This window comes from Bufo bufo, chromosome 2 (genome assembly GCF_905171765.1).
Source record: "Bufo bufo chromosome 2, aBufBuf1.1, whole genome shotgun sequence".
In the NCBI taxonomy this organism is placed as follows: domain Eukaryota; kingdom Metazoa; phylum Chordata; class Amphibia; order Anura; family Bufonidae; genus Bufo; species Bufo bufo.
In genome coordinates, this window is record NC_053390.1 from 141,315,081 (window position 1) to 141,342,835 (window position 27,755).

General features: G+C 43.0%; 1 protein-coding gene across 2 annotated transcripts in view; it reads right to left on the reverse strand.

The window, feature by feature from the left end:
• The window catches only part of KIAA0825 (KIAA0825 ortholog), a 481,507-nt gene that overhangs the window by 344,462 nt on the left and 109,290 nt on the right, over window positions 1-27,755 (reverse strand). For both annotated transcript variants that reach the window (XM_040421546.1, XM_040421545.1), the window contains exons 11-13: window positions 26,443-26,625; window positions 24,385-24,498; window positions 1,524-1,663 (exon numbers count right to left, since the gene is read on the reverse strand). In XM_040421546.1, the coding sequence (XP_040277480.1) occupies window positions 1,524-1,663; window positions 24,385-24,498; window positions 26,443-26,625 (437 nt within the window). The remainder of the gene's footprint in view (window positions 1-1,523; window positions 1,664-24,384; window positions 24,499-26,442; window positions 26,626-27,755) is intronic.

Below are 27,755 nucleotides of genomic sequence, written 5' to 3' on the forward strand. Positions count from 1 at the left end.
GCTACTACAGCACATCAATGGTGCCAACTATTGTAACTCTGAAGCATGGTAGATGTCAGAGACATATTTCTAGGCTCATTAGTTCTGCTGTCCCTTTTCGTCAGGAGAAAATGACATCTCCAACTTCTCAAAAGAACTTTCCATATATAGGTTGTTTCTAGACTGTAGTTGCATAGGGCTAACATTTTGGACAATATTTAGCCACATTACATTCCAATTTATCAATGCAATGAGATTTAAATGTATTTATTTTTTCTGAGAAATTGGAATCTCATAGTGCATGGATGGTTCTTCAAAGGGATGGAATGAAGGCTCTATGACAAAATGAGTCTTTTTGAATCTTTATGAAGATATATAACTATCAACTTTATAACCCTGTTTTGTTATACATCCTCATTAAGCCATTTCCAATAATGTTGACCATTTTGGTTTTGATAATTATACCTTATGTCTTTTAGTTTGTACCAGTCTACTGATTATACTAACTATATGAGTCCTGGGGACACTGTGTAGACCTTGAACAACATTTGTTATCCGAGTCACCAGTGAAGTTCTTGTTTCGTTTTCTTTTAATCTCCACTGTCCTATTAGAATGGATGCTATGACTGCTGATACTAGATGCCACCATGCTAGGAGTCTACACTTTTTTCTAGAATGGCATTTTTCATGAGTACCACCAGTACTTCTGTCCTCCCTGCTGGTTTGGGGACAAATAATCAATGTGTCCTTTCCGCTTGGAAGAGGTCCATATAGCCAACAACTTAAGTATTATAGGCTATCTCTAATCTACAGCAAACCTGAAGCATCACTACATGTTTGGGACTTTATGGACTGCCTACAATAATTTCGAAGACATCAGTCCGATGCAGCTTCATTTAAGAAAGTGGTAAGTATTTGGGGCCAACACATCAGTCCCAAATATCATTGACCATTGAATCACAATGCTTCACTTGCTTCCTATCATTGAACAATTTTAAAACATCTTATCTGTACAATATATCAGCTTAGAGAACAATACTGCTATCGATAACCTTCATCTTTACAGCGGCATCTGCAAGGTACAATTGTATAATAAACCATACCAAGCTTATAGTATGATAATAGCACATCATATGTCTGAACACTTAGAATTTCTAGTAAAACATCTATAAAATCTTACCATCTACTATAATAAAGTGTTTCAATACGCATTATTCCATTGTGTATTACATAAAGCATTTAGATGCTGAAACCTTAGTACTGTGTTTTTAATAATTAACAAAAAACCATCAGCAAATCGTTCACTAGGGCCTTCATCAGATCCTAACAGCAAAATCCTGTCTGCCTTGCATTAGATTGCCTTTCAGCGTCACTGCCCTCAATAGATCCCCCCCAAGACTTATAAGCAAATTCTGTAAAAATGCAACCGCCAGAAGGCTTAAGGTTCACAGGAGCACAAACAGGAATACCCTGTACAAGCATGCACATAGGTGTATATGCGTACTGCCCATACTGCAAGTCTTAGAGGAAATAGATGTACTTACTTGAGCAAGTCAGCAAAGTTCTAGCAACGAGACAATCAGGATGCAGCAGTGTTTCCAGCAGCAAGTTCCAATTACAGCATGGTTGGGATAAGAGCAGTTTGAGCTGACCCTGGACTGCCATTTCTCCTGCTGAAGGAGTTCTTTCAAAACGTAAGATAAAGAGAGAATAATGTAGTTAATTTATCTATGAAATGAATAGCCTTAAAGTGCAGATGTAATGCTAACTCATTTAAATGTCAATTCCTCCCAGATTACTCGGAAAATGCTTTCATGCTTGCTTACTTTAAAACTGCTCAGGGAAGGAATTACATTTAATCTCAAGTAGCTAAGAGCAAATTAACATTTGGTACGCTGCCAGATATGTTACTGACACAAAGTAACTTCACTTATCCTTTGTGTGGAGCCATGTATGTTCTTGTTGTCGGAGCTAAAAAATTGGAACTTTTTGTGCATGAATAAATCTGCCTCCACTAAACTGTACCTAGATGTCACTATACCCCGGGGGGGTGCACTCAAAATAATCTGTCTACTGAAAGGCGTTTTGACAAGCCAGGGGCTAATCTAAGACATAACGACGATCAGCGATTGATCGCTCTACATTGCCAAAATAATATTACAACGTTCTGAAAGAGCAATGGCGTCTGCCGTGGGGCCCCATTCAGGGTGATTGGCGACGGACAGACATGGGATTTTAGGTACAGTATGTGATCCCAGTGGAGCATTTGGCGTAAGCACTCTTTACAGAGTGACGCATATGATATGGAGGAAGGGGCAATGCATTTACAGGACATGCTCATGTGACTGCTTGGTCGGGGCAAAGTGAACCGTGACCAGCAGAAGTAAAAAATGCAAAACGTCAGTCAAAAGATCTTCCCTAGTAGGGTACTTATAAAAAGGGTTCCTAGTCAGTAAGCATGAAGAACGCCATCCATCTGGTTTGTGGTATTACTATGCAGTGATGATATGGTGTAAACAATAGCCTGTGGAGCAGAAGTGCCACATATAGATACTATATTTATATATCATTATTTTACATACAATTCTTCAAAGAAAAAAACTGAAAAAAATTAACTCCTGTAAGCAGTGGACGCCCCCTGTTCACAGGCCTGGGTGTAAAAAGATTACTGTGCAGACCTCTATACAGAGCTTTGATGTCTTTATACATAGTAATTAGGTTTGCCCTAAAGGCCTTGCTACAGTGCATGATTTTCGAGCCAATTATAGGGAACAAGTGTTAATAGGAACATTCATTCCTGATAATTCACCTGTATAACTGAGCAGCCGATCTGCCGATGAACCAGCAAATGCGCGTTTGTTGGCTGATGGGCATCTTTCATCCGGACAAAAGATGCCGGTTATTGGCAGCAGAACTTCCTGTGTAATTAGGGATGTGCTGCCGATACGGAAGGAATGACTGCAGTAGCGATCGTTCCTCCAACATTGAGTATTTATCCACCTGTGTAAGGCCACGTTCACATTTCTGGCAAGATGATCCAGCACAAATGCTGGCTGTCAGCTGGACCAAAAACTGCTGCATGGAACGGTATTTGTCCGGCTTAAAACCAGCATTTATGCCGGAAAGTGGCTGGATCACCGCCGGGTGACCTGTTGAATCGAACAATCCGGAGATGAGAATATGACATAATCAAGCTGGTGCAAACAAGCGCTGATGTTGTTATCCATTGGCAATCGCACTGCCCGAATATCAAGTAGTGTAATGCAGCCCTTAGCCAAGTTTTCCGAATTGTACACATTCCAAGGCTTATTAACTTTTCTTTGAATTGTAATCCAGCCATTCCCATGTGTCTTCACCTCTGTTGTGTCTCTTTTGCACATGAAGGTACAACTATGTTTTCCTAGTGTCATGTGTATCTAGGCTCCTTTTGATACTGTATATGCAATAATCGTATTTGCCTTGGCAGCAGCTGCCTGGCACTAGCTGCTATAATTCAGCTTAGGGTACTAGTGTTTTTCTTTTCCGGCACTGAGTTCCGTCATAGGTTAGTTACCCTGTACAGTTTAGTATATTGCAAAGAACTGTTACAGATTTACATACAGTATATAATTATAATATACAGAATATATAAAATATATAATATCGTCTATAAATAAGCAAATGTTGCTCTCCAGAGCCTAAACCAATTACATTGTCATAGACAAATATAAGGAAACAAAGATGGGACTGTAGGTCAAATACTGACCCCTGTTGAACCTTATTGATAATTCATTGTATATGTTGGGGTTTCCCAGGACTTAAATATTGATCATCTATCATTAGAATAGGTCATCAATATTGGATGGGTTGTCATCTGAGGCTAAGCAACCTCACTGATCAGCTATTTGATAGGCAGCGGCACACTGAAGAGTGCTGCGTCCTCTTCATAGTATATAAAGCACAACACTGTAAAACGACTGTGCTCGGTACTGCAGCTCAGTTTTTTTCACTTGAATGGGACTGAGCTGCAGAAATTGTGACAAATTCAAGTGATGTTACAGGTAGAGAAAGAGGCCGCAGCACTCCCCTGAGCACCGTGGCCCCTTCAAACAGCAATCGCCAGAGAGCTGGGAGATATACCCCCACCAATCCTGAGAAAATTTCATCAGTAGTCAAGTCCCAGAAAAACCCATTGAGCTGTTTTTATTTTTTTTTTTGCTGGAAAAAGATGGGGTGCTGGTTGTGGTTTTCATAACACACATTCCTTCTCCACTGAAATGAAAATGTATTCTCACCAAACTCTTCTCTAAGAAGATCAGTTTGTATTCTAAATGTTTATGCAATGGCCGGGTTTGGAGTGGCCCCAAAGCTACGCTGGGTCCCCCGGGCACCATCGAGGTGTCACCACGTGTTGCTGCTCTCCGGAAGGGATGGTAAGGTGTGGTGCACCCCAATGGGAAATAAGTCCAGAGAGTCAGGGTCTGATATAAACCAGGGTACTTCTTTATTGGAGGAATTCTGGTACAAAACAATACATTGGGCTGGTTTCTCCAGTCTCCTCCATGGCAGAAGAAGGACCTGGACTAGTTGTCCCCCTCTCCTGGTCAAGGGCCCAAGGTCTGCAGTTCTGTAGTCCCGGTGGCTCCTTGGCCAAAGGGCTAGTGACCTATGGTTTTTGGCTCAGCGTCCCCATCTCAACGTCTTCTTCTGGTCACTCATGCAGGCTGGCATGAGTCTCCCCTCCAAGCACCTGTCCCTAACTGCAGCACACTAGGAGCTCTGACTGCTCTCCTTATATACAGTTTTTGTGAGACCGGAACCTTCTAGTGGGAGGGGTGGAGAGGAGAAACTCAGCACAAACAGATACATTGTTTCAGCTCCCGTATGGTATAGACTGACATTAGAGCAGTGATGGCGAACCTTTTAAAGACCGAGTGCCCAAATCGCAACCCAAAACCAATGGCAATTTAAACTTAATGTTGAGGTTTTATTTTAGAAAAACTCATACATTCACATCTTTTGCTTTAAAAGAAAAATACAATAACAGACCTTTCAAAGATACAAATGTAGGACCCCAGCTTTAATGTACCCCATGTAGGACCACACCTTTAATAATAGCCCCCATAGTGTAGGTTTTTTTTTTTTACTGTCCCCAGCTTTAATAATGTCCCCCATAGTGTGTGTGTGTGTGTGTGTGTTTTTTAGCCCCCTCAGCTTTAATAATGCCCCCAATGTAGGTCCCCATCTTAAATAATGGCCCCCCGTAGGGTATGAATAATTTTTTTTAATGCCCCATCTTAATTTCCTCCATGCTTTAAACAATGCCCCCATAATGGTCCACCGTTGTTTCTGTTTTCTTGATTTTACATGAAAAATAACCCCACACCTTTTCCACTTGCTCGCTCTGCAGCAGTCTCTTCTATCATCATTGAACAGGACCTGCGATGTGCGTGATGACGTCACTGCGCGCTCCCACGTGGTTACGTCACCACACACATTGCAGGTAATTCGGCAGGTCCTGCTCAATGAAGAGAGAAGAGACTGCCGCACCGCGAGCAAGTGGATGAGGTGAGTTGTTTTTTTTTTGCTGCGGGTCACCATGGGGGCATTATTTAAATCATGGGGGACACTTTTTTAAACCCCTAATGAAAGTGTACTCGTCAATTGGCTGTTAAAAACGGTCTTATTGATTTCAGTGGGGTCCGCATGGCTGTGGAAACGGACAAAATAGGACATGTCCTATTTCTGGACAGATGCTATTCACTGGCTGTTAAAAGAACGGCCATGTGAATAGCCCCATAGACTTTCATTGGTGCTAAAAATGGCCGTGTGACGGACGTTACTTAGACGGCAGTCACACAGCCATTATTCGTGTGCATGAGGCCTAAAGGATCACACAGAAATGGATCAAATAAATGCTAAATGTGCAACTGATGCACGGGATTTTTATTTTTTTTACAGGATTCATTTTTTATTTATTCAGAATGGAAAAATAATGGTAACTTGAACACTTCCCAACTTAGGCTACTTTCACACTAGCGGCAGCCTTCTCCGGTAGGCTTTTCCGGTGGGGGAACAGCCTGCTGGATCCGTAACTACCACGTGCACTGCCGGAAGTTCACCTGGCCCTGTTCGCTATAATTGGGGACCGGCAGAGATCCGTTTTTTTCATTAAAATAACGTGAGCGGACCAGATTTCCCGGATTGGCATTGATTGTGTACAGGGGAGCACACAACATCATAGGTTACTGTGATGCTGTGCATGTTGGGCTGCCGGCGGGACTAATGTCACACAATCATAAGATCTTATGATGTTGTGTGCTCCCCTGCACATGATCAATACCAGTCCAGGACATATGGCCCACTCAGGCTAGTTTCACACTAGCGACAGGATGGATCCCTGTTGGATCGGTCCTGCCGCTAGTTCACGTGTGGCCCCGGACTGCTGCTCATCCCCATTAACTATAATGGAGGCGGAGTTCCAGCGGCAGCACTTGGTGAGAGGCTGCCGTACTAAATGTCGGTCGTGTCGTAGTTTTAGTCCAAGGGCCTCTCGCCGAGCGCTGCTGCCGGAACTCCGCCCCCATTATAGTCAATGGGGATGAGCAGCAGTTCGGGGGCACACGTGAACTAGCGGCAGGACGGATCCAACAGGCTGTCGGATCCGTCCTGACGCTAGCGTAAAACTAGCCTTAGACTGGTCGTGTGCAAGGGCCCTTAGGGAGGAGGACCCCTCTACCACCTCTCATACACTGGGCTGGAGTCTGGAGGTGTATGAGTGGGGAACAGGGGTGCTGAGTCCCCTCAGTCAGTGTGAACTTTTACATAAAAAAATAATTATACCAGGGCAGATGTGATTCTCTCACTGCTTGTTCTGCTTCCAGGAACAGCTCATGGGTCCAGGCTGCACCACTCACAGAGCAAGATGATGTTGTACTGACACAGCAGAGGAAGAAGCATAACGCTGATTGGCAGAAGCTCAGCCAACCAGCGTTATGCTTCTTCCTGAAACCCACAAGCAGTCACTGACAGAATACTGAAAGGTAGTGAGCTCCCTGCAATGTTCCGTTTGGTCCTCTGGTTCTGCCTCCGCCCCTCCCATATCACATGTTGCGCCCTCTCTGCTTCCTGATTGCAGGAGGCGCGCAGTGATGTGAGTCCCTCCCCTCTCACTCCCCTCTGTGTTCGGCGCACAGGAATGTAAGTCAGCTGGAGTCCGGGACCGCGATCCTCCTCTTTATGGGCTAGGGCGCGCGTGCCGACAGAGAAGGCTCTGCGAGCCCTCTCTGGCACGCGTGCCATAGGTTTGCCATCATAGCATTAGAGCTTCAATGATACTCAATGGCAATGAAACAGCAGGTTTTCCAGACAAAAATACGTTTCCAGACATAACAACATAGCTAAAACGAGTCATTTAACCACCTCAGCTCCCCTAGCTTAAACCCCCTTAATGACCAGACCACTTTTTACAATTCTGCACTACACTACTTTCACAGTTTATTGCTCGGTCATACAACTTACCACCCAAATGAATTTTACCTCCTTTTCTTCTCACTAATAGAGCTTTCATTTGGTGGTATTTCATTGCTGCTGAAATTTTTTGATATTAATCAAAATTGACCGTAATTTTTGCAAAAAAATGAAATTTTTCACTTTCTGTTGTAAAATGTTTCAAATAAAACTACATTTCTATATAAATTTTTCTCTAAATTTATTGTTCTACATGTCTTTGATAAAAGTTTGTTTGCGCAAAAGTTATAGCATTTATAAACTATGGTACAAAAATTAGAATTTCCGCATTTTGAAGCAGCTCTGACTTTCTGAGCACCTGTCATGTTTCCTGAGGTTCTACAATGCCCAGACAGTAGAAACACCGGACAAATGACCCCATATCGGAAAGTAGACAACCTAAGGTATTCGCTGATGGGCATAGTGAGTTCATGGAAGTTTTTATTTTTTGTCACAAGTTAGCGGAAAATTATTATTATTATTATTTTTTTCTTACAAAGTCTCATATTTTACATGAACTCGCCATGCCCCTCACGAAATACCTTGGGGTGTCTTCTTTCCAAAATGGGGTCACTTGTGGGGTATTTATACTGCCCTGGCATTTTAGGGGACCTAAAGCGTGAGAAGTAGTTTGGAATCCAAATGCGTAAAAAATGCCCTGTGAAATCGGAAAGATACTCATTGGAATTTGGGCCCCTTTGCGCACCTAGGCTGCACAAAAGTGTCACACATGTGGTATCGCCGTACTCAGGAGAAGTAGGGCAATGTGTTTTGGGGTGTATTTTTACATATACCCATGCTGGGTGAGATAAATATCTCTGTAAAAGACAACTTTTCCCATTTTTTTATACAAAGTTGTCATTTTACAGAGATATTTCTCTCACCCAGCATGGGTATATGTAAAAATACACCCCAAAACGCATTGCCCTACTTCTCCTGAGTACGGCGATACCACATGTGTGACACCTTTTTGCAGCATAGGTGCGCAAAGGGGCCCAAATTCCAATGAGTATCTTTTAGGAGGGCATTTTTAGACATTTGGATTCCAGACTTCTTCTCACGCTTTAGGGCCCCTAAAATGCCAGGGCAGTATAAATACCCCACATGTGACCCCATTTTGGAAAGAAGACACCCCAAGGTATTCTGTGAGGGGCATGGCGAGTTCATAGAAGATTTTTTTTTTTGGCACAAGTTAGCGGAAATTGTTTTTTTTTTTGTTTATTCTCACAAAGTCTCCCTTTCCGCTAACTTGGGACAAAAAGTTCAATCTTTCATGGACTCAATATGCCCTCAGCAAATACCTTGGGGTGTCTTCTTTCCAAAATGGGGTCATTTGTGGGGTGTTTGTACTGCCCTAGCATTTGAGGGTCTCCACAATCATTACATGAATGGCCAGCATTAGGAGTTTCTGCTATTCTCCTTAAATTGAGCATACGGGTAATGAGATTTTTTTTTTTTCGTTCAGCCTCTGGGCTGAAAGAAAAAATGAACGGCACAGATTTCTTCATTCGCATCGATCAATGTGGATGAAAAAATCTCTGCCAAAAAATGTGGGGGGGAAAGGAGGGGAAAGGCGTCTGCCAGGACATAGGAGCTCCGCCCAACATCCAAACCCACTCAGCCCGTATGCCCTGGCAAACCCGATTTCTCCATTCACATCAATCGATGTGGATGAATAAATCATTGCCGGAATTTTTTTATTTATTTTTTTATATACAAAGTGTTTGCCAAAGCATATGAACACCGCCCCTCAGCTCATAAGCCTCGGCAAACTTATCTTTTTTTACTGCAGAGGAGAAATCTCGTCTTGCAGCGCCGCATACACCGACTTTTGTGTAATCTGACAGCAGCGCAATGCTTCTGTCAGAATGCACATCAGTGCAGCAGCTGGTTCATCGGTTGGTCCACCTAGAAGGTTAAAAAAAAAAAAACAGGCCGCAACGCAATCAATTTATTAACATTAACTTTATATAACATTTGAAACAGAACATTAACTTTTATAAACTTTATTGAACTTTTGGAACATTAACTTTTTTGCTTACCTGTGATTTTCTTTATTTATTTTTTATTACCTTTATAGGACAAACCTCTCCTTCCCCATGGGACAATGTGCAAATCGCCCAGAGATGTGGCGAAGTACATTATGCACTTTGTCCCAGGTGAAAGGAGAGGTTTGCAGCAGCTCTGTGTGAAAGGGCCTCTGTGTGCCTGTCCTGTGTAACGCAATCCCTATGCTAAGTGTACCTGTGTGTAGTACTTCCGGAAACACTCCCCTAAGCATAGGGCAGGGTGGTCAGGGCAGTCAGGACAGAAATAGCGGGTGTCAAGACTAATTCCACTCCTGCTACAGACACGACATCTTTTTCGGGGTGGCGTTTGGTTTGAGGTACCAGCAACAACATTGGGGAAATGTCGCTCGTGTAGACAGCTCACTACACTGGTGGATGGGGCCACGGAACCTCCTGGATTCAGGAGGTTCTCGATGATCTCTTCCTGAAATTTGAGGAAGGATCCTGTTCTCCCAGCCTTACTGTAGAGAACAAAACTATTATATATAGCCAATTGAATTAAATATACAGACACCTTCTTATACCAGCGTCTGGTCCTGCGGGAGAGTAAATAAGGAGCCAACATCTGGTCATTGAAGTCCACCCCTCCCATGAGCAAATTATAGTTGTGGACACAGAGGGGCTTTTCAATGACTCCAGTTGCTCGTTCAATTTGGATTGTCATGTCTGCGTGAATGGAGGAGAGCATGTAAACGTCACGCTTGTCTCTCCATTTCACTGCGAGCAGTTCTTCGTTACACAAGGCAGCCCTCTCCCCCCTTGCAAGACGGGTGGTAACGAGCCTTTGGGGGAAGCCCCGGCGACTAGGTCGCGCGGTGCCACAGCAGCCAATCTGTTCTAGAAACAAATGCCTGAAAAGGGGCACACTTGTGTAGAAATTGTCCACATAAAGGTGGTACCCCTTGCTAAATAAGGGTGACACCAAGTCCCAGACTGTCTTCCCACTGCTCCCCAGGTAGTCAGGGCAACCGACCGGCTCCAGGGTCTGATCTTTACGCTCATAGACACAAAATTTGTGCGTATAGCCTGTGGCCCTTTCACAGAGCTTATACAATTTGACCCCATACCGGGCGCGCTTGCTTGGGATGTATTGTTTGAAGCCAAGGCGCCCGGTAAAATGTATCAGGGACTCGTCTATGCAGATGTTTTGCTCAGGGGTATACAAATCTGCAAATTTGGTGTTAAAGTGGTCTATGAGGGGCCGAATATTGTGGCGCCTGGGTGGCCTCTGGGACGAGAGGTGCTATTATCACTAAAGTGCAGGAAACGCAGGATGGTCTCAAATCGTGTCCTGGACATGGCAGCAGAGAACATGGGCATGTGATGAATTGGGTTCGTGGACCAATATGACTGCAATTCATGCTTTTTGGTCAGGCCCATGTTGAGGAGAAGGCCCAGAGAAGTTTTAAATTCGGAAACTTGGACGGGTTTCCATCGGAAAGACTGGGCATAAAAGCTTCCCGGGTTGGCGGCTATAAATTGAGTGGCATACCGGTTTGTTTCTGCCACGACTAAGTCTAAGAGCTCCGCAGTGAAGAACAGCTCAAAAACCCCCAGTGCCGATCCGATCTGAGCTGTCTCAACCCGGACTCCAGACTAGGCGGTGAAAGGGGGAACTACTGGTGCGGCTGAAGATGGGGGCTGCCAATCAGGGTTTGCCAGCATCTCAGGGATTCTAGGGACTCTACGGGCCTGTCTGTGCAGTGGCTGCGACGGGGAACTACTGCATGTGCCACCGTACCAGCTTCAACTGCCCTTCTGGTGCTCGCCACTTCACCATGTTGTACGGCAGTACGCCTGGTGGTATCAGGGACCTCAACCTCATCGTCCAAACTTTGGGTCAGACCTGCCACTGCTTTCTACAGGTTCGTATTCTGACCCGCTGGATTCGTCAGATGAGGGTTCCCATTCCTCATCCGACTGGGTCAGAAGCCTGTAGGCCTCTTCAGAAGAATACCCCTTACTTGCCATTTGGTCAACTAAATTTAGGGGGTATTCCCTGAGACTACCCAAGAAAAAAGCCTGCCTTACAAATGGGAGGCTAGCGAAGTACAGGAAGCCGCTGCGATTGATAAATAATCTAAACCTAACAGTCAATACTGGTGAAAAAAAAAAAGTGACAGTTTACATTGATCACTTTTTTCCCTTTCACTAGTGATTGATAGGGGTGATCAAGGGGTTAATTGGGGTGATGGGGGTTGATCTGGGGCTAAATGTGTTGTGCTTGGTGTACTCACAGTGATATGTGCTCTCTGCTGGGACCAACCGCCGAAAAGGACCCAGCAGAGAGCACAGAATCCATTTAACACATTATATTTATATAGCCAGCCCGCATGTGCGGGCTGGCTATGCGCGTAATCTCGCGTCTCGTGAGATGATGTGCCGATGCGTCTACGAGGAACACACCGACCGCCCGCAGGACGCATCCCTGCGTTAGGCGGTCGGGAGGAGGTTAAAAGGTCAGTCTGATTTTGGTGGTAAATAAGTCTGGGTTTTTCCCTCCAAAGCATGGTGGTAAACAAGTCTGGGGTTTTCCCTCCTAAACATGGTCTACTTTAAACCCTATGGCAGCTGTGCAAAATTACCACCTTTGTTCATCGGGTGATCCTGTCGCTCCTGTGGTCTAAACAGTGATCTGCTGCTCAGAAGACATGAATCTGTTGCTATAGAAATCACCCATCGTCCCACGGTGGAGAAGATCGCTGCATGTAAATGTATTGGTCTCTTTCACTGAGTGAGTAGCCTACTGTCAGGAAGGAACGCTACCTTTCCGACAATCGGCCGCTCAGTTGGCCCCTCTAAATCCACCTTTACTTTATACCACCTATTTGCTGGCTTAGTTTAGAGAACAATTAAGCCACACCCCTTTCCTATAAGCCACACCTTTTTAGTAGAGCCACAGGCCCTTGTCAGGCGAGACATAAAAGGATACAAAACTATCTAAAACAGCTTAGTCAATGTGGTACAAAGCATGTACGCCATTTTTTTTTTTCCATAAATTAAACTAGACTTCTGGTGAATTTTGATTAGTAAACCTCCTTAATTGTGCTCAGAAAAACAGCCACCAAAACCCACTTGTTTTAAAGCATTTTTAATGTGGTTAATGTACTTAAAGGGGCATTCAGATTTTTGACTTATCCTAAGGATAGGTGATCAATATCAGATCGATAGGGGTCTGACTTCAGCCAACTAGCTATGTGAAGAAGCTGCAGCGCTCCTGCAAGTGTTGCATCTGCTTTAATGTATACCGGCACCTATATTGTAGTGGTGGTGCAGTGTAATTACCGCTGTTCACACCCAAACGGGTCATTACACTGCACCACCACTACAATGTCAACGGCATGCCGGCAAACATCGAAGAGGAAGCAGTACTCACACAAACAGGCCTCTGATATTGAGGACAAACCATGTAAAATGGTGCTTCAGGCATATTCAAGTAAAAAGTGTGTCATGAAGATATTGTATATATCAAATAATAAAATTAAATTCATAATACTAAATAAAAAATGGGTTACACCATGGTTTATAAGAGTGTACTCAAATTATCATGCTCTTCTTATAGTTTTGTCAAATTAGAAAAACCTTAAGAGGCATAGAATCCCCAGCAGACACAGGCCAAACGTGAAATAATGTTTAGACTCCATGCCCTGCGCTTTGCTCACAATATATGCAATATGAATTCATAAAGTCTGAAACACAAAAATTACTCAAATGAAAAAGGTTCCACAAGCTGAATATTATTCTCTGCCTTTGAAGCAGAAGCCATGTATAATCATTATGATGCTGACAGCAGACTGAAGTGAATGACATTTTACTTTTGTCTGATGCTGTATGTACACAAAGCTCCTGACGCCAGCAAAAAAATCATGTATATTATTAAGTGGATCCATTGTATTACTTATTGGTATAATTATATTTCGTATGCACATGAAGGCCAGGTCAGATTACGTCTATAAAACGGAGTTGAATTTCAGAAGCACAGATTTAATATTTTCTAATGGAGTCTGAGTCTACAGCAAATTTCAGGCCTTTCATATATTTGTCATTGGCCTTTGAATTGAGGTAAATAACAAATCAGCGCTTTGAAATTCCAGAATCAGCATTTCACACAGCTACAGAATATTTATATATTCAGTATACCAGGAATTGTGGATATACACACAAATATCACTGTCTATGTATCAGTGTTTTTTTCTACCAACATAAAAGAAAAAATAGAAATACAAAATTCAGGTTTTTTTATTACTTTTCATTTGTATTATTTTGGTAATAATATATGTGAGGACAAACATTTGTAATATGATTTTTCTCACACAAGGGAGGGAAGTTATGGAGCAGGAGAATAAATGGCTGCCATATAGGCCTAATCCCTACAGCCCTTAGGGTCTATTTTTTAGGAAGCCAATTTAGCTTATTTTTGGAATGTAAGAGGAAACCGGAGTACCTGAAGGAAAACCACACAAACACGGGGAGAACATACAAACTCCATACAGATGTCGTCCTTGGTTGGGGTTTAACCAAGGGAATAGATGCTGATAGGGGATAACACTTTGCATGGTTATTTTCATGTTAAAGCGGTTTTCCAGGCTTTTACTATTGATTATCTATCCTCCCGGATATGTCATCAATACCAGATCGGCGGGGATCCAATTCCCAGTATCCCGTCAATTAGCTGTATGAGGAGACAGCGCGCACAGTGTGCACATGCCGTCTGCCTTCTATCTTCCTGCTCGCTGCTGCGGTCTATGATCTTTGCCATAGACAATAGTAAAAGCCTGGACAACCCCTTTAACCACCTCAGCCCCCAGTGCTTAAACACCCTGAAAGACCAGGCCACTTTTTACACTTCTGACCTACACTACTTTCACCGTTTATTGCTCGGTCATGCAACTTACCACCCAAATGAATTTTACCTCCTTTTCTTCTCACTAATAGAGCTTTCATTTGGTGGTATTTCATTGCTGCTGACATTTTTACTTTTTTTGTTATTAATCGAAATTTAACGATTTTTTTGCAAAAAAATGACATTTTTCACTTTCAGTTGTAAAATTTTGCAAAAAAAACGACATCCATATATAAATTTTGCTCTAAATTTATTGTTCTACATGTCTTTGATGAAAAAAAAATGTTTGGGTAAAAAAAAAATGGTTTGGGTAAAAGTTATAGCGTTTACAAACTATGGTACAAAAATGTGAATTTCCGCTTTTTGAAGCAGCTCTGACTTTCTGAGCACCTGTCATGTTTCCTGAGGTTCTACAATGCCCAGACAGTACAAACACCCCACAAATGACCCCATTTCGGAAAGTACACACCCTAAGGTATTCGCTGATGGGCATAGTGAGTTCATAGAACTTTTTATTTTTTGTCACAAGTTAGCGGAAAATGATGATTTTTTTTTTTTTTTCTTACAAAGTCTCATATTCCACTAACTTGTGACAAAAAATAAAAACTTCTATGAACTCACTATGCCCATCACGAAATACCTTGGGGTCTCTTCTTTCCAAAATGGGGTCACTTGTGGGGTGGTTATACTGCCCTGGCATTCTAGGGGCCCAAATGTGTGGTAAGGAGTTTGAAATCAAATTCTGTAAAAAATGACCTGTGAAATCCGAAAGGTGCTCTTTGGAATATGGGCCCCTTTGCCCACCTAGGCTGCAAAAAAGTGTCACACATCTGGTATCTCCGTACTCAGGAGAAGTTGGGGAATGTGTTTTGGGGTGTCATTTTACATATACCCATGCTGGGTGAGAGAAATATCTTGGCAAAAGACAACTTTTCCCATTTTTTTATACAAAGTTGGCATTTGACCAAGATATTTATCTCACCCAGCATGGGTATATGTAAAAAGACACCCCAAAACACATTCCTCAACTTCTCCTGAATACAGAGATACCAGATGTGTGACACTTTTTTGCAGCCTAGGTGGGCAAAGGGGCCCATATTCCAAAGAGCACCTTTCGGATTTCACAGGTCATTTTTTACAGAATTTGATTTCAAACTCCTTACCACACATTTGGGCCCCTAGAATGCCAGGGCAGTATAACTACCCCACAAGTGACCCCATTTTGGAAAGAAGAGACCCCAAGGTATTCGCTGATGGGCATAGTGAGTTCATGGAAGTTTTTATTTTTTGTCACAAGTTAGTGGAATATGAGACTTTGTATGAAAAAAATAAAAATCAGCATTTTCCACTAACTTGTGACAAAAAATAAAAAATTCTAGGAACTCGCCATGCCCCTCACGGAATACCTTGGGGTGTCTTCTTTCCAAAATGGGGTCACTTGTGGGGTAGTTATACTGCCCTGGCATTTTCCAGGGGCCCTAATGTGTGGTAAGTAGGTAAATGACCTGTGAAATCCTAAAGGTGCTCTTTGGAATATGGGCCCCTTTGCCCACCTAGGCTGCAAAAAAGTGTCACACATGTGGTATCGCCGTATTCAGGAGAAGTTGGGGAATGTGTTTTGGGGTGTCATTTTACATATACCCTTGCTGGGTGAGAGAAATATCTTGACAAAAGACAACTTTTCCCATTTTTTTATACAAAGTTGGCATTTGACCAAGATATTTCTCTCACCCAGCATGGGTATATGTAAAATGACACCCCAAAACACATTCCCCAACTTCTCCTGAGTACGGCGATACCAGATGTGTGACACTTTTTTGCAGCCTAGATGCGCAAAGGTGCCCAAATTTCTTTTAGGAGGGCATTTTTAGACATTTGGATACCAGACTTCTTCTCACGCTTTGGGGCCCCTAGAATGCCAGGGCAGTATAAATACCCCACATGTGACCCCATTTTGGAAAGAAGACACCCCAAGGTATTCAATGAGGGGCATGGCGAGTTCATAGAAATTTTTTTTTTTTGGCACAAGTTAGCGGAAATAGAAATTTTTAATTTTTTTCTCACAAAGTCTCCCGTTCCGCTAACTTGGGACAAAAATTTCAATCTTTCATGGACTCAATATGCCCCTCACGGAATACCTGGGGGTGTCTTCTTTCCGAAATGGGGTCACATGTGGGGTATTTATACTGCCCTGGCATTCTAGGGGCCCTAAAGCGTGAGAAGAAGTCTGGAATATAAATGACTAAAAATTTTTACGCATTTGGATTCCGTGAGGGGTATGGTGAGTTCATGTGAGATTTTATTTTTTGACACAAGTTAGTGGAATATGAGACTTTGTAAGAAAAAAAAATAATAATTCCGCTAACTTGGGCCAAAAAAATGTCTGAATGAAGCCTTACAGAGGGGTGATCAATGACAGGGGGGTGATCAATGACAGGGGTGTGATCAATGACAGGGGGGTGATCAATGACAGGGGGGTGATCAGGGAGTCTATATGGGGTGATAACCACAGTCATTGATCACGCCCGTGTAAGGCTTCATTCAGACGTCCGGATGCGTTTTGCGGATCCGATCCATCTATCAGTGCATCCGTAAAAATCATGCGGACATCTGAATGGAGCTTTACAGGGGGGTAATCAATGACAGGGGGGTGATCAGGGAGTCTATATGGGGTGATCACCACAGTCATTGATCATGCCCCTGTAAGGCTTCATTCAGACGTCCGGATGCGTTTTGCGGATCCGATCCATCTATCAGTGGATCCGTAAAAATCATGAGGACGTCTGAATGGAGCTTTACAGGGGGGTAATCAATGACAGGGGGGTAATCAATGACAGGGGGGGGATCAGGGAGTCTATATGGGGTGATCACCACAGTCATTGATCACGCCCCTGTAAGGCTTCATTCAGACGTCCGGATGCGTTTTGCGGATCCGATCCATCTATCAGTGCATCCGTAAAAATCATGCGGACATCTGAATGAAGCTTTACAGGGGGGTAATCAATGACAGGGGGGTGATCAGGGAGTCTATATGGGGTGATCACCACAGTCATTGATCATGCCCCTGTAAGGCTTCATTCAGACGTCCGGATGCGTTTTGCGGATCCGATCCATCTATCAGTGGATCCGTAAAAATCATGCGGACGTCTGAATGGAGCTTTACAGGGGGGTAATCAATGACAGGGGGGTAATCAATGACAGGGGGGTGATCAGGGAGTCTATATGGGGTGATCACCACAGTCATTGATCACGCCCCTGTAAGGCTTCATTCAGACGTCCGGATGCGTTTTGCTGATCCGATCCATCTATCAGTGCATCCGTAAAAATCATGCGGACATCTGAATGGAGCTTTACAGGGGGTTGATCAATGACAGGGGTGTAATCAATGACAGGGGGGTGATCAGGGAGTCTATATGGGGTGATAACCACAGTCATTGATCACGCCCCTGTAAGGCTTCATTCAGACGTCCGTATGCGTTTTGCGGATCCGATCCATCTATCAGTGCATCCGTAAAAATCATGCGGACATCTGAATAGAGCTTTACAGGGGGGTGATCAATGACAGGGGTGTAATCAATGACAGGGGGGTGATCAGGGAGTCTATATGGGGTGATCACCACAGTCATTGATCATGCCCCTGTAAGGCTTCATTCAGACGTCCGGATGCGTTTTGCGGATCCGATCCATCTATCAGTGCATCCGTAAAAATCATGCGGACATCTGAATGGAGCTTTACAGGGGGGTGATCAGGGAGTCTATATGGGGTGATCACCACAGTCATTGATCATGCCCCTGTAAGGCTTCATTCAGACGTCCGGATGCGTTTTGCGGATCCGATCTATCTATCAGTGGATCCGTAAAAATCATGCGGACATCTGAATGGAGCTTTACAGGGGGGTAATCAATGACAGGGGGGTAATCAATGACAGGGGGGTGATCAGGGAGTCTATATGGGGTGATCACCACAGTCATTGATCACGCCCCTGTAAGGCTTCATTCAGACGTCCGGATGCGTTTTGCGGATCCGATCCATCTATCAGTGGATCCGTAAAAATCATGCGGACGTCTGAATGGAGCTTTACAGGGGGGTGATCAATGACAGGGGGGTAATCAATGACAGGGGGTTGATCAGGGAGTCTATATGGGGTGATCAGGGGCTAATAAGGGGTTAATAAGTGACGGGGGGGGGGGGTGTAGTGTAGTGTAGTGGTGCTTGGTGCTACTTTACTGAGCTACCTGTGTCCTCTGGTGGTCGATCCAAACAAAGGGGACCACCAGAGGACCAGGTAGCAGGTATATTAGACGCTGTTATCAAAACAGCGTCTAATATACCTGTTAGGGGTTAAAAAAAACACATCTCCAGCCTGCCAGCGAACGATCGCCGCTGGCAGGCTGGAGATCAACTCTCTTACCTTCCGTTCCTGTGAGCGCGCGCGCCTGTGTGCGCGCGTTCACAGGAAATCTCGCGTCTCGCGAGAGGACGCGCCGGCGCGTCCAGGAGGAATGAATCAACCACCTCCAGGACGCGTCTGTGCGTACAGCGGTCCGGAGGTGGTTAAATGAATGTAAATGCTCCTTTACACGATGATTGGGGCAATTATTGGGAAGGTGCAGGCCTAGAAATGCTGGTCTCTGTAAATTGCCCAGTGTAAGGCCTCATGCACATGACCGTTTTTTTTTTTGCGGGTTCCGTTTTTCCGTGATCCGTGACCGTTTTTTCGTCCGTGGGTCTTCCTTGATTTTTGGAGGATCCACGGACATGAAAAAAAAGTCATTTTGGTGTCCGCCTGGCCGTGCGGACCCAAACGGATCCGTCCTGACTTACAATGCAAGTCAATGTGGATGGATCCGTTTGACGTTGACACAATATGGTGCAATTGCAAACGGATCCGTCCCCCATTGACTTTCAATGTAAAGTCAGGAGTTAATATACCATCGGATCAGAGTTTTCTCCAATCCGATGGTATATTTTAACTTGAAGCGTCCCCATCACCATGGGAACGCCTCTATGTTAGAATATACCATCGGATTTGAGTTACATCGTGAAACTCAGATCCGACAGTATATTCTAACACAGAGGCGTTCCCATGGTGATGGGGACGCCTCAAGTTAGAATATACTACGAACTGTGTACATGACTGCCCCCTGCTGCCTGGCAGCACCCGATCTTTTACAGGGGGCTGTGATCCGCACAATTAACCCCTCAGGTGCCGCACCTGAAGGGGTTAATTGTGCGTATCATAGCCCCCTGTAAGAGATCAGGGGCTGCCAGGCAGCAGGGGGCAGAGCCCCTCCCTCCCCAGTTTGAATATCATTGGTGGCCAGTGTGCGGCCTCCCCCGGCCCCCCCCTCCCTCCCTTTATTGTATTATCATTGGTGGCCAGTGTGCGGCCCCCCCTCCCTCCCTCTATTGTAATATCATTGGTGGCCAGTGTGCGGCCTCCCCCGGCCCCCCCCTCCCTCCCTCTATTGTATTATCATTGGTGGCCAGTGTGCCAAGTGCACATGTAACAGGTCAGCCAGTGTCATAGGGACAAATCTGCTGACAGATGCCCTTTAATCCAATTAATCACTAATGTGGTTATCCAGTTGTTTTTTTATGGGATCTCTGCACCTCTGCCGACCAGCTTTTTGAAAGGGCAGTAACACTCAGGTGAGAGATGCAGCCTCTTCATTAGATACATCAGAATTACATTGGTTCATACTGCACAAAGGAGGTGTATCCATTTAGAAAACCTGGATCGTAATTTATAAATATTCAAGCAAATAAGCCATTAAGTAATGCATTTAAATCTGAAGTAATTCTAAAATTATTTCAGTGGGATTATCTACCCCAAAAGATTGTGCAATATATAAATAAAAAAGTAAAACATTAAAAATATATTATAATACAAGTCTATCTAAAAACTGGAAAGCAATAGCTGCCTGGCCCTGTACATTATAGTACAGCTATTTAAGGATCATGAAATAAGTGCTTTTTTGCAGATTTTAATTTCAAATTTCCACTGTAAAGAGCAAGAGATAAAATTCAGTAGCTGTAAATGACGAGATGTGTTATGCAACACTTTGTGAAAAACTTCCCATGTGCATCTGTCTAAATGGAATTAATAAAAAATAAAAAAGTAATTTATAGAATATTCTGTTACAAATATAGTTCTTCCCATAACCAGATGGCGAATGATCAAGTTGCAATATATACACATTTCTGGCACTTAAAGTAGATGCAGACTGAAATATTCACAGGAAAGTGATTCGCTCTAAGGGGAGAAATTACATGCTGTAGGAAAAACCTTGGCCACCGAACGACCACCGATCGCTGTATGGAGTGCTTCTATGTTGGACATATGGAGAGGCATATGCTAGCTCATTCTCATAACTAACACAGCTCTGTGTGAGCAAGACGAGCCTCATAAACGGAAGAAGAGAAATCTCATGAAACAGAACAAGGCCATAATTTTAACTAAAGCGAATATTAACCAGAGAAAGAAAAAAGCATTTACATTTTTCCCGGAATTTTACAACAGATGTAAGAAGAAAATAGGATACTCGTAATTGTGCAATAAAGCAAATTAAGGTAAAGTGAAGGTACAATCGGCTAGGTCAGAGACTGGAACAGAAAGACATGCTCTGCATAGGCAATGGCAATATTTTTATAGAGCTACATTTTATTGGTGTTTTTTAACAACTAATTGACACTGTAAAATTAGGCACAAGCATCAAATGTCTCTAATGTCCTATAAACGGGGTAGATATGTTGCAGGGATGTATCACAAATGGTATATTCAGATAATTTATTTTAGGGCGGATCATGTGAACACAAGAGAGATCCAGCATAAATTATGCGTCAATCGTTGCTTTTTAGGCTGTGTCCATTGTCACCTACATGAGCTAAGATCATGTAGCATTACCTTGTACATCAATAATGTCGGTATAAATGAATGCTAAGAATGAAAAACTTTCATACATTATATTAGTCTCTTCGCCATTCTCCATCTGCATATAGACATCCTAATTGTGGGATGCACTATTAGTATAGTGGTTAGTATGTATGTATTATATATACACAATCCTCAGCATTGAAATTTCAACATCAAGAAGGACAAGCCATAAGCTTATTCAAATCGGGGAAGTAGCAGGTGTCACAACATCTGCAGATGGTCAAAGTTTCAAGCACCTAGCTCCAATCTGTGGATAGATCATCAATATTAAAATCCTGGAAAACCCCTTTAAGTCAATGCAATATTTGAGGTTTCCCTTTTAAATAAATTAGGAAAAATATGAACCATTCTGTTTTCACTTTGTCATGATGGGGTATTTCTTGTCAATTGATGGGGAAAACCCTGATTTTAGCACAGGGCAACATAAAAAAAAGTGAAAAAAGTGAAATGGTCTGAACACTTTCTGAATGCATTGTATTTGTTATAGTCATACATAGGAGAGTTAAAGAATATATATATATTTTTTTCTGTACATAAAACTTAAAAGATACTGGTCCTGTTCTGATACAGCAGCCCAACCTACACCAGAAAAAATTTGGATCAAATCTAATTCTCTGGATTACAAAAATATTGTTTCTATTTAGTGACAGGAAGCAAAGATATTGGAAATAGTGACAACTGAAACACGATATACAGGAAAGATGGATAATTTTTCATCATACTGTACAATATACATAACATAAAATATGGCACTAGGGTCCATTACGGGAAGAAGAGAAACTTCGGGACATGTTCCTGCCATTTTATATATTTACTGTATTTTTTAGACTATAGGACACACTTTTTCACCCCTAAAAGCAAAGGGAAAATGGCAGTGCGTCTTATAGATTGAATGCTAATGACCACTTCCATTATGGAAGCAGTCATCAGCATGCAGGATATGTGGGGAGTGGTGAAGGAAGCGTTGCAATGGTTGCACTCACGGCTCCCTGGTCCTCTTCCAGGGACCTTACTACCAGTGTACTGCCTGCGTAGAGCGTCAGGACATAGTGCACACAGACGGACAGAAAGTCCTCGCAAACATGGGGGGAACATACAAACTCCATGCATACGTTGCTTGTGGTCAGATTTGAACCTAGGGCCACAAGACAGCGCTAGCCACTGAGGCGTGTGGATGTTATCTGACACATACCAACTAACTAAACATTTAACCAAGAGGAGTTACTGAAGGACAGAAGAAGCTTAATGGCTAATTCAAACATTCTGGACCTTCTTTTTTTAGGCTTTAAAGGGTTTCTATCACTTCGTTTCACATATTTAGGTGTCAGACACTAGCGATCCGCTAGTGTCTGCTCTAACAAACCATCCTAATATGATAGGTTTTGGGGCAGCCGTTTCGCTAAAATAAGAACTTATATCTATATGCTAATGAGCCTCTAGGTGCTATGGGGGCGTCATTAGCACCTAGAGGCTCCGTCTACCTTCATAAACTGTCGCCGCCCAGCGCGTCCCTCCAGCCCGCCCATCTCCTGCTGAATGCGATCCTCCCCGTGCGCGTCTCTATTCTGCGCATGCGCAGTGAATGTCTGACTGCTTCCCTGCACAGACATCTCCACTGCGCCTGTTCCTCGGAGCACTATGATGTCATCGGCGCAGGCGCAGTGGAGATGTCTGTGCAGGGAAGCGGTCAGACATTCACTGCGCATGCGCCGAACAGGGACGCGCACGGGGAGGATTGCATTCAGCAGGAGATGGGCAGGCTGGAGGGACGCGCTGGGCGGCGGCAGTTTATGAAGGTAGACGGAGCCTCTAGGTGCTAATGACGCCCCCATAGCACCTAGAGGCTCATTAGCATATAGATATAAGTTCTTATTTTAGCGAAACGGCTGCCCCAAAACCTATCATATTAGGATGGTTTGTTAGAGCAGACACTAGCGGATCACTAGTGACACCTAAATATGTGATACGAAGTGATAGAAACCCTTTAAACCTTCATTTAAAATGGTCATTTTTATTTTTCACATTTCTGACACGTAACAGTGATGTCCCAGAGCGTCCCGGGCATATGGGAGGCATTATAGATCTTGAATAACACCTCAAACAGATTAGTTATTTTTCATTTTTCTGACGGGTCAGAAAAACTGAAAGCTCAATGCAAATGTGAACAAGCCCTTAGTTGAATAATGAAGAAAAAGTTCTGGTTTCATCAAAAATAAAAAGTTTAAAGGGAATGTGTCATAGAAAATGTCCTATTGTTTAAATCACGTATTTATGTTTAACATATTTTTAAAGATTTGAAAGTAACATCACAAACAATTTTCCAAGTCAATATCTACATGTAAACAAAACCCATAAAATTCAGCAGTTTTCGCTTTTGCCACTAATCCTAATTATAGGCGCCACTTCTTGGTCTGTACAGATCACTTTACTGCAGTTATCTGCTTATCGGTCATTCTAATCCTGCCTGTAATGATATCACCAGATAAGACAGGATGCATTATTCACAATAGGTGATTGTTTAGGTTATCTATCCTTTCCTTGTACAATGACCTCTGCACAGGTCACAGAGCATGTCCAGAAAACTCTCCCATAGAAGTCACTGAGGTCCTCTGCTGACCATTGTGTCTATGGACCATGGGACTGCCATAAAGCTATTCTTCAAATGCTTTCTAAATGCGCTTAATAACGGCACATGCAAGATGGCCGCCACCATACTAATGTTCAGGAAAAATAATAAAATCTGCAGTCAGAAAATAAAAACGGATTAGAAAAAAGGATACGTGTTGCTATCTGGTTTTAACCGCCAGATATAATTTTTGGTGACACATTTCCTTTAAGCTGATTACTAATATATAAGCTTCTATAAAATATATCATTAATACATTCAAAACATAAATAATCATGTATTCACTATATGGCCCAAATCCTTGCACCTATACCGAGAGATAAAGTGCATTATATTATGAGATATAAAAGAAAAAGAAAGAAAGAAAAAAAAAGAAGATAGAACAGCATGGTATCTGAAATACACATCAAAGTTTGCAGCAATAAAACAAAAGATACTTACTTGGACAAAGAAGGGAATAGGTGTGGATTATTAAAAGTGAGCCAGAATAAAAAGTCTTCTGATCCTGGTTGTGAGGAATGTGAATGAAACTCAGCCAAACTCTTCTCCATCGTCCTAGAATGACATTGATCACAATGCGAAATTAAAACAATGCAATCTTTTTATTACAGTGGAAATGTTCAACCAACACAGTGGCAGCTACCATACTTCATATGCTGAATTCATGTTCTTAAAAGAACAGTGTAATATACCGTTGTTTTCCTGGTTGAGGTCCATAATGATACCTTCACTATGCGCAAATAGTACCATATTTTTCACTTTATAAGATGCACTTTTCAACCCCAAAAGTGGGGGGGAAATGGCCATGCATCTTATAAAGCGAATACTAGTGAGCGTTTCCATTATGGAAGCGTTCACTAGTATGCTTTAGGTGCCGGGAGTAGGGAGTGAAGCGCTGCAAGCCCTTGCAATACTCACCCTCCCGGTCTTCATTCTTCCCCTGTCTTTCGGCTGGCGCTGCACTGTCCTGACCGCGTACAGCATCAGGACGTAGTGCATGCACTATGACCTGATGCTGCATACAATCAGGTGACAGAGGAGCGCCGGCCGGGAAGACAGGGGAGCGCGACTTCTGCCGGAGGTGGAGAGGAACCACGGCACAGGACAAGTAAGAGATGGTTTTTATTTTAATCTGATTTGAGGTTTGATGGGGGTCTCACTATGGGCTGATATAAGGTCTGATGGGGTTCTGACATGAAGGACTGATGTGATGTCCTGATATGGGGGCCTGATCAGATGTCCTGATATTTATGGGGGCCTGATCTGATGCCTGATATTTATGGGGGTCTGAGCTGATGTCCTGATATTTATGGGGGTCTGATCTGAGGATCTGATATGAGGTCTGATGAAAAATATTTTTTTCTTATTTTCCTCCTTAAACCTGTGTCTTATCATCAGGTGCGTCTTATAAAGCAAAAAATACAGTATATTACCTATAAATGAAGCAGTTATGCTAGTTGTGTGGTGTAATTTCAGTAAAATGTATGAAGGTCTCCTGCAAATTTTATAAAACACAAACTCCTTTTCTGTTTATGTCAGCAAACAATCCTCCAACTCCATTCCTCTCAGAGTGGTAGTGGTGGACAATATCAGGTCTCCCCCAGAATATTCTGCCATGATGGCAAAGTTCTCAAATGTTGGGACATTCCCTGTGTCTCAGATCGCTGATAACACCTCCACGTGTACACCTAGCAGTGACTGACAGCTGTGTCTGTATACACACTTGTACAGAAAATGCTATCAATCACTGATAACACCTCCACTGTGTACAGCTATTAGTGACTGACAGCTATCTCTGTATACACACTTACACAGGGAATGCCATCAATCTCTGATAACACCTCCCCTGTTTACAGCTATCAGTGACTGACAGCTATCTATGTATACACACTTACACAGGGAATGCCATCAATCACTAATAACACATCCCCTGTGTACAGCTATCAGTGACTGACAGCTATCTCTGCATACATACTTACACAAGGAATGCCATCAATCACTGATAACACTTCCCCTGTGTACAGCCATCAGTGACTGACAGCTATGTCTGTATACACACTTACACAGAGAATGCCATCAATCACTGATAACACTTCCCCTGTGTACAGCCATCAGTGACTGACAGCTATGTCTGTATACACACTTACACAGAGAATGCCATCAATCACTGATAACACTTCCCCTGTGTACAGCTATCAGTGATTGACAGCTATCTCTGCATACATACTTAGGGCACATTCACACGACCTTTGTGTTTTGCTAATCCGCAAATTGCAGATCCTCAAAACACGGATACCGGCCGTGTGTGTTCTGCATTTTGCGGACCTCACATGGCCAGCACTATAATAGAACACTCAGAAGTCTAAGAAGCAGTCAACAGACATTTACCATTAAGATGTTAAAAAGAAAATTAGGGGAAGAATATTAAGAAAAAAATGGTGTTGTCTAATAGATTTTCTTCATTTTAGAAGCATGAAGACCACACAAGCAAATACTTACTGTGTCAACAATTTCAGAGGCGCTAATAATATGATCATGGTTGTCAGTAGGCTGTTACAGTGATTGTGTATCTTAAAGACCGCGCTGTTAGGATTATGTGCTCTTGTCACAAGTTCTTGAACACTGGTGCACACTGACCACAGAAAGTTATCTACACAAGACAGGATAGCCAGTACATCAATTCTGTAATGAAGATAAAACGTTAAGTTAGTCTTCACTTTTTAAATTTTATTCTAGAAAGTAATCATATATAATTGCCTGCTAAATCTATGATCACTATACAGAGAGTGCAGAATTATTAGGCAAATGAGTATTTTGACCACATCATCCTCTTTATGCATGTTGTCTTACTCCAAGCTGTATAGGCTCGAAAGCCTACTACCAATTAAGCATATTAGGTGATGTGCATCTCTGTAATGAGAAGGGGTGTGGTCTAATGACATCAACACCCTATATTAGGTGTGCATAATTATTAGGCAACTTCCTTTCCTTTGGCAAAATGGGTCAAAAGAAGGACTTGACAGGCTCAGAAAAGTCAAAAATAGTGAGATATCTTGCAGAGGGATGCAGCACTCTTAAAATTGCAAAGCTTCTGAAGCGTGATCATCGAACAATCAAGCGTTTCATTCAAAATAGTCAACAGGGTCGCAAGAAGCGTGTGGAAAAACCAAGGCGCAAAATGACTGCCCATGAACTGAGAAAAGTCAAGCGTGCAGCTGCCAAGATGCCACTTGCCACCAGTTTGGCCATATTTCAGAGCTGCAACATCACTGGAGTGCCCAAAAGCACAAGGTGTGCAATACTCAGAGACATGGCCAAGGTAAGAAAGGCTGAAAGACGACCACCACTGAACAAGACACACAAGCTGAAACGTCAAGACTGGGCCAAGAAATATCTCAAGACTGATTTTTCTAAGGTTTTATGGACTGATGAAATGAGAGTGAGTCTTGATGGGCCAGATGGATGGGCGAGTGGCTGGATTGGTAAAGAGCAGAGAGCTCCAGTCCGACTCAGACGCCAGCAAGGTGGAGGTGGAGTACTGGTTTGGGCTGGTATCATCAAAGATGAGCTTGTGGGGCCTTTTCGGGTTGAGGATGGAGTCAAGCTCAACTCCCAGTCCTACTGCCAGTTTCTGGAAGACACCTTCTTCAAGCAGTGGTACAGGAAGAAGTCTGCATCCTTCAAGAAAAACATGATTTTCATGCAGGACAATGCTCCATCACACGCGTCCAAGTAATCCACAGCGTGGCTGGCAAGAAAGGGTATAAAAGAAGAAAATCTAATGACATGGCCTCCTTGTTCACCTGATCTGA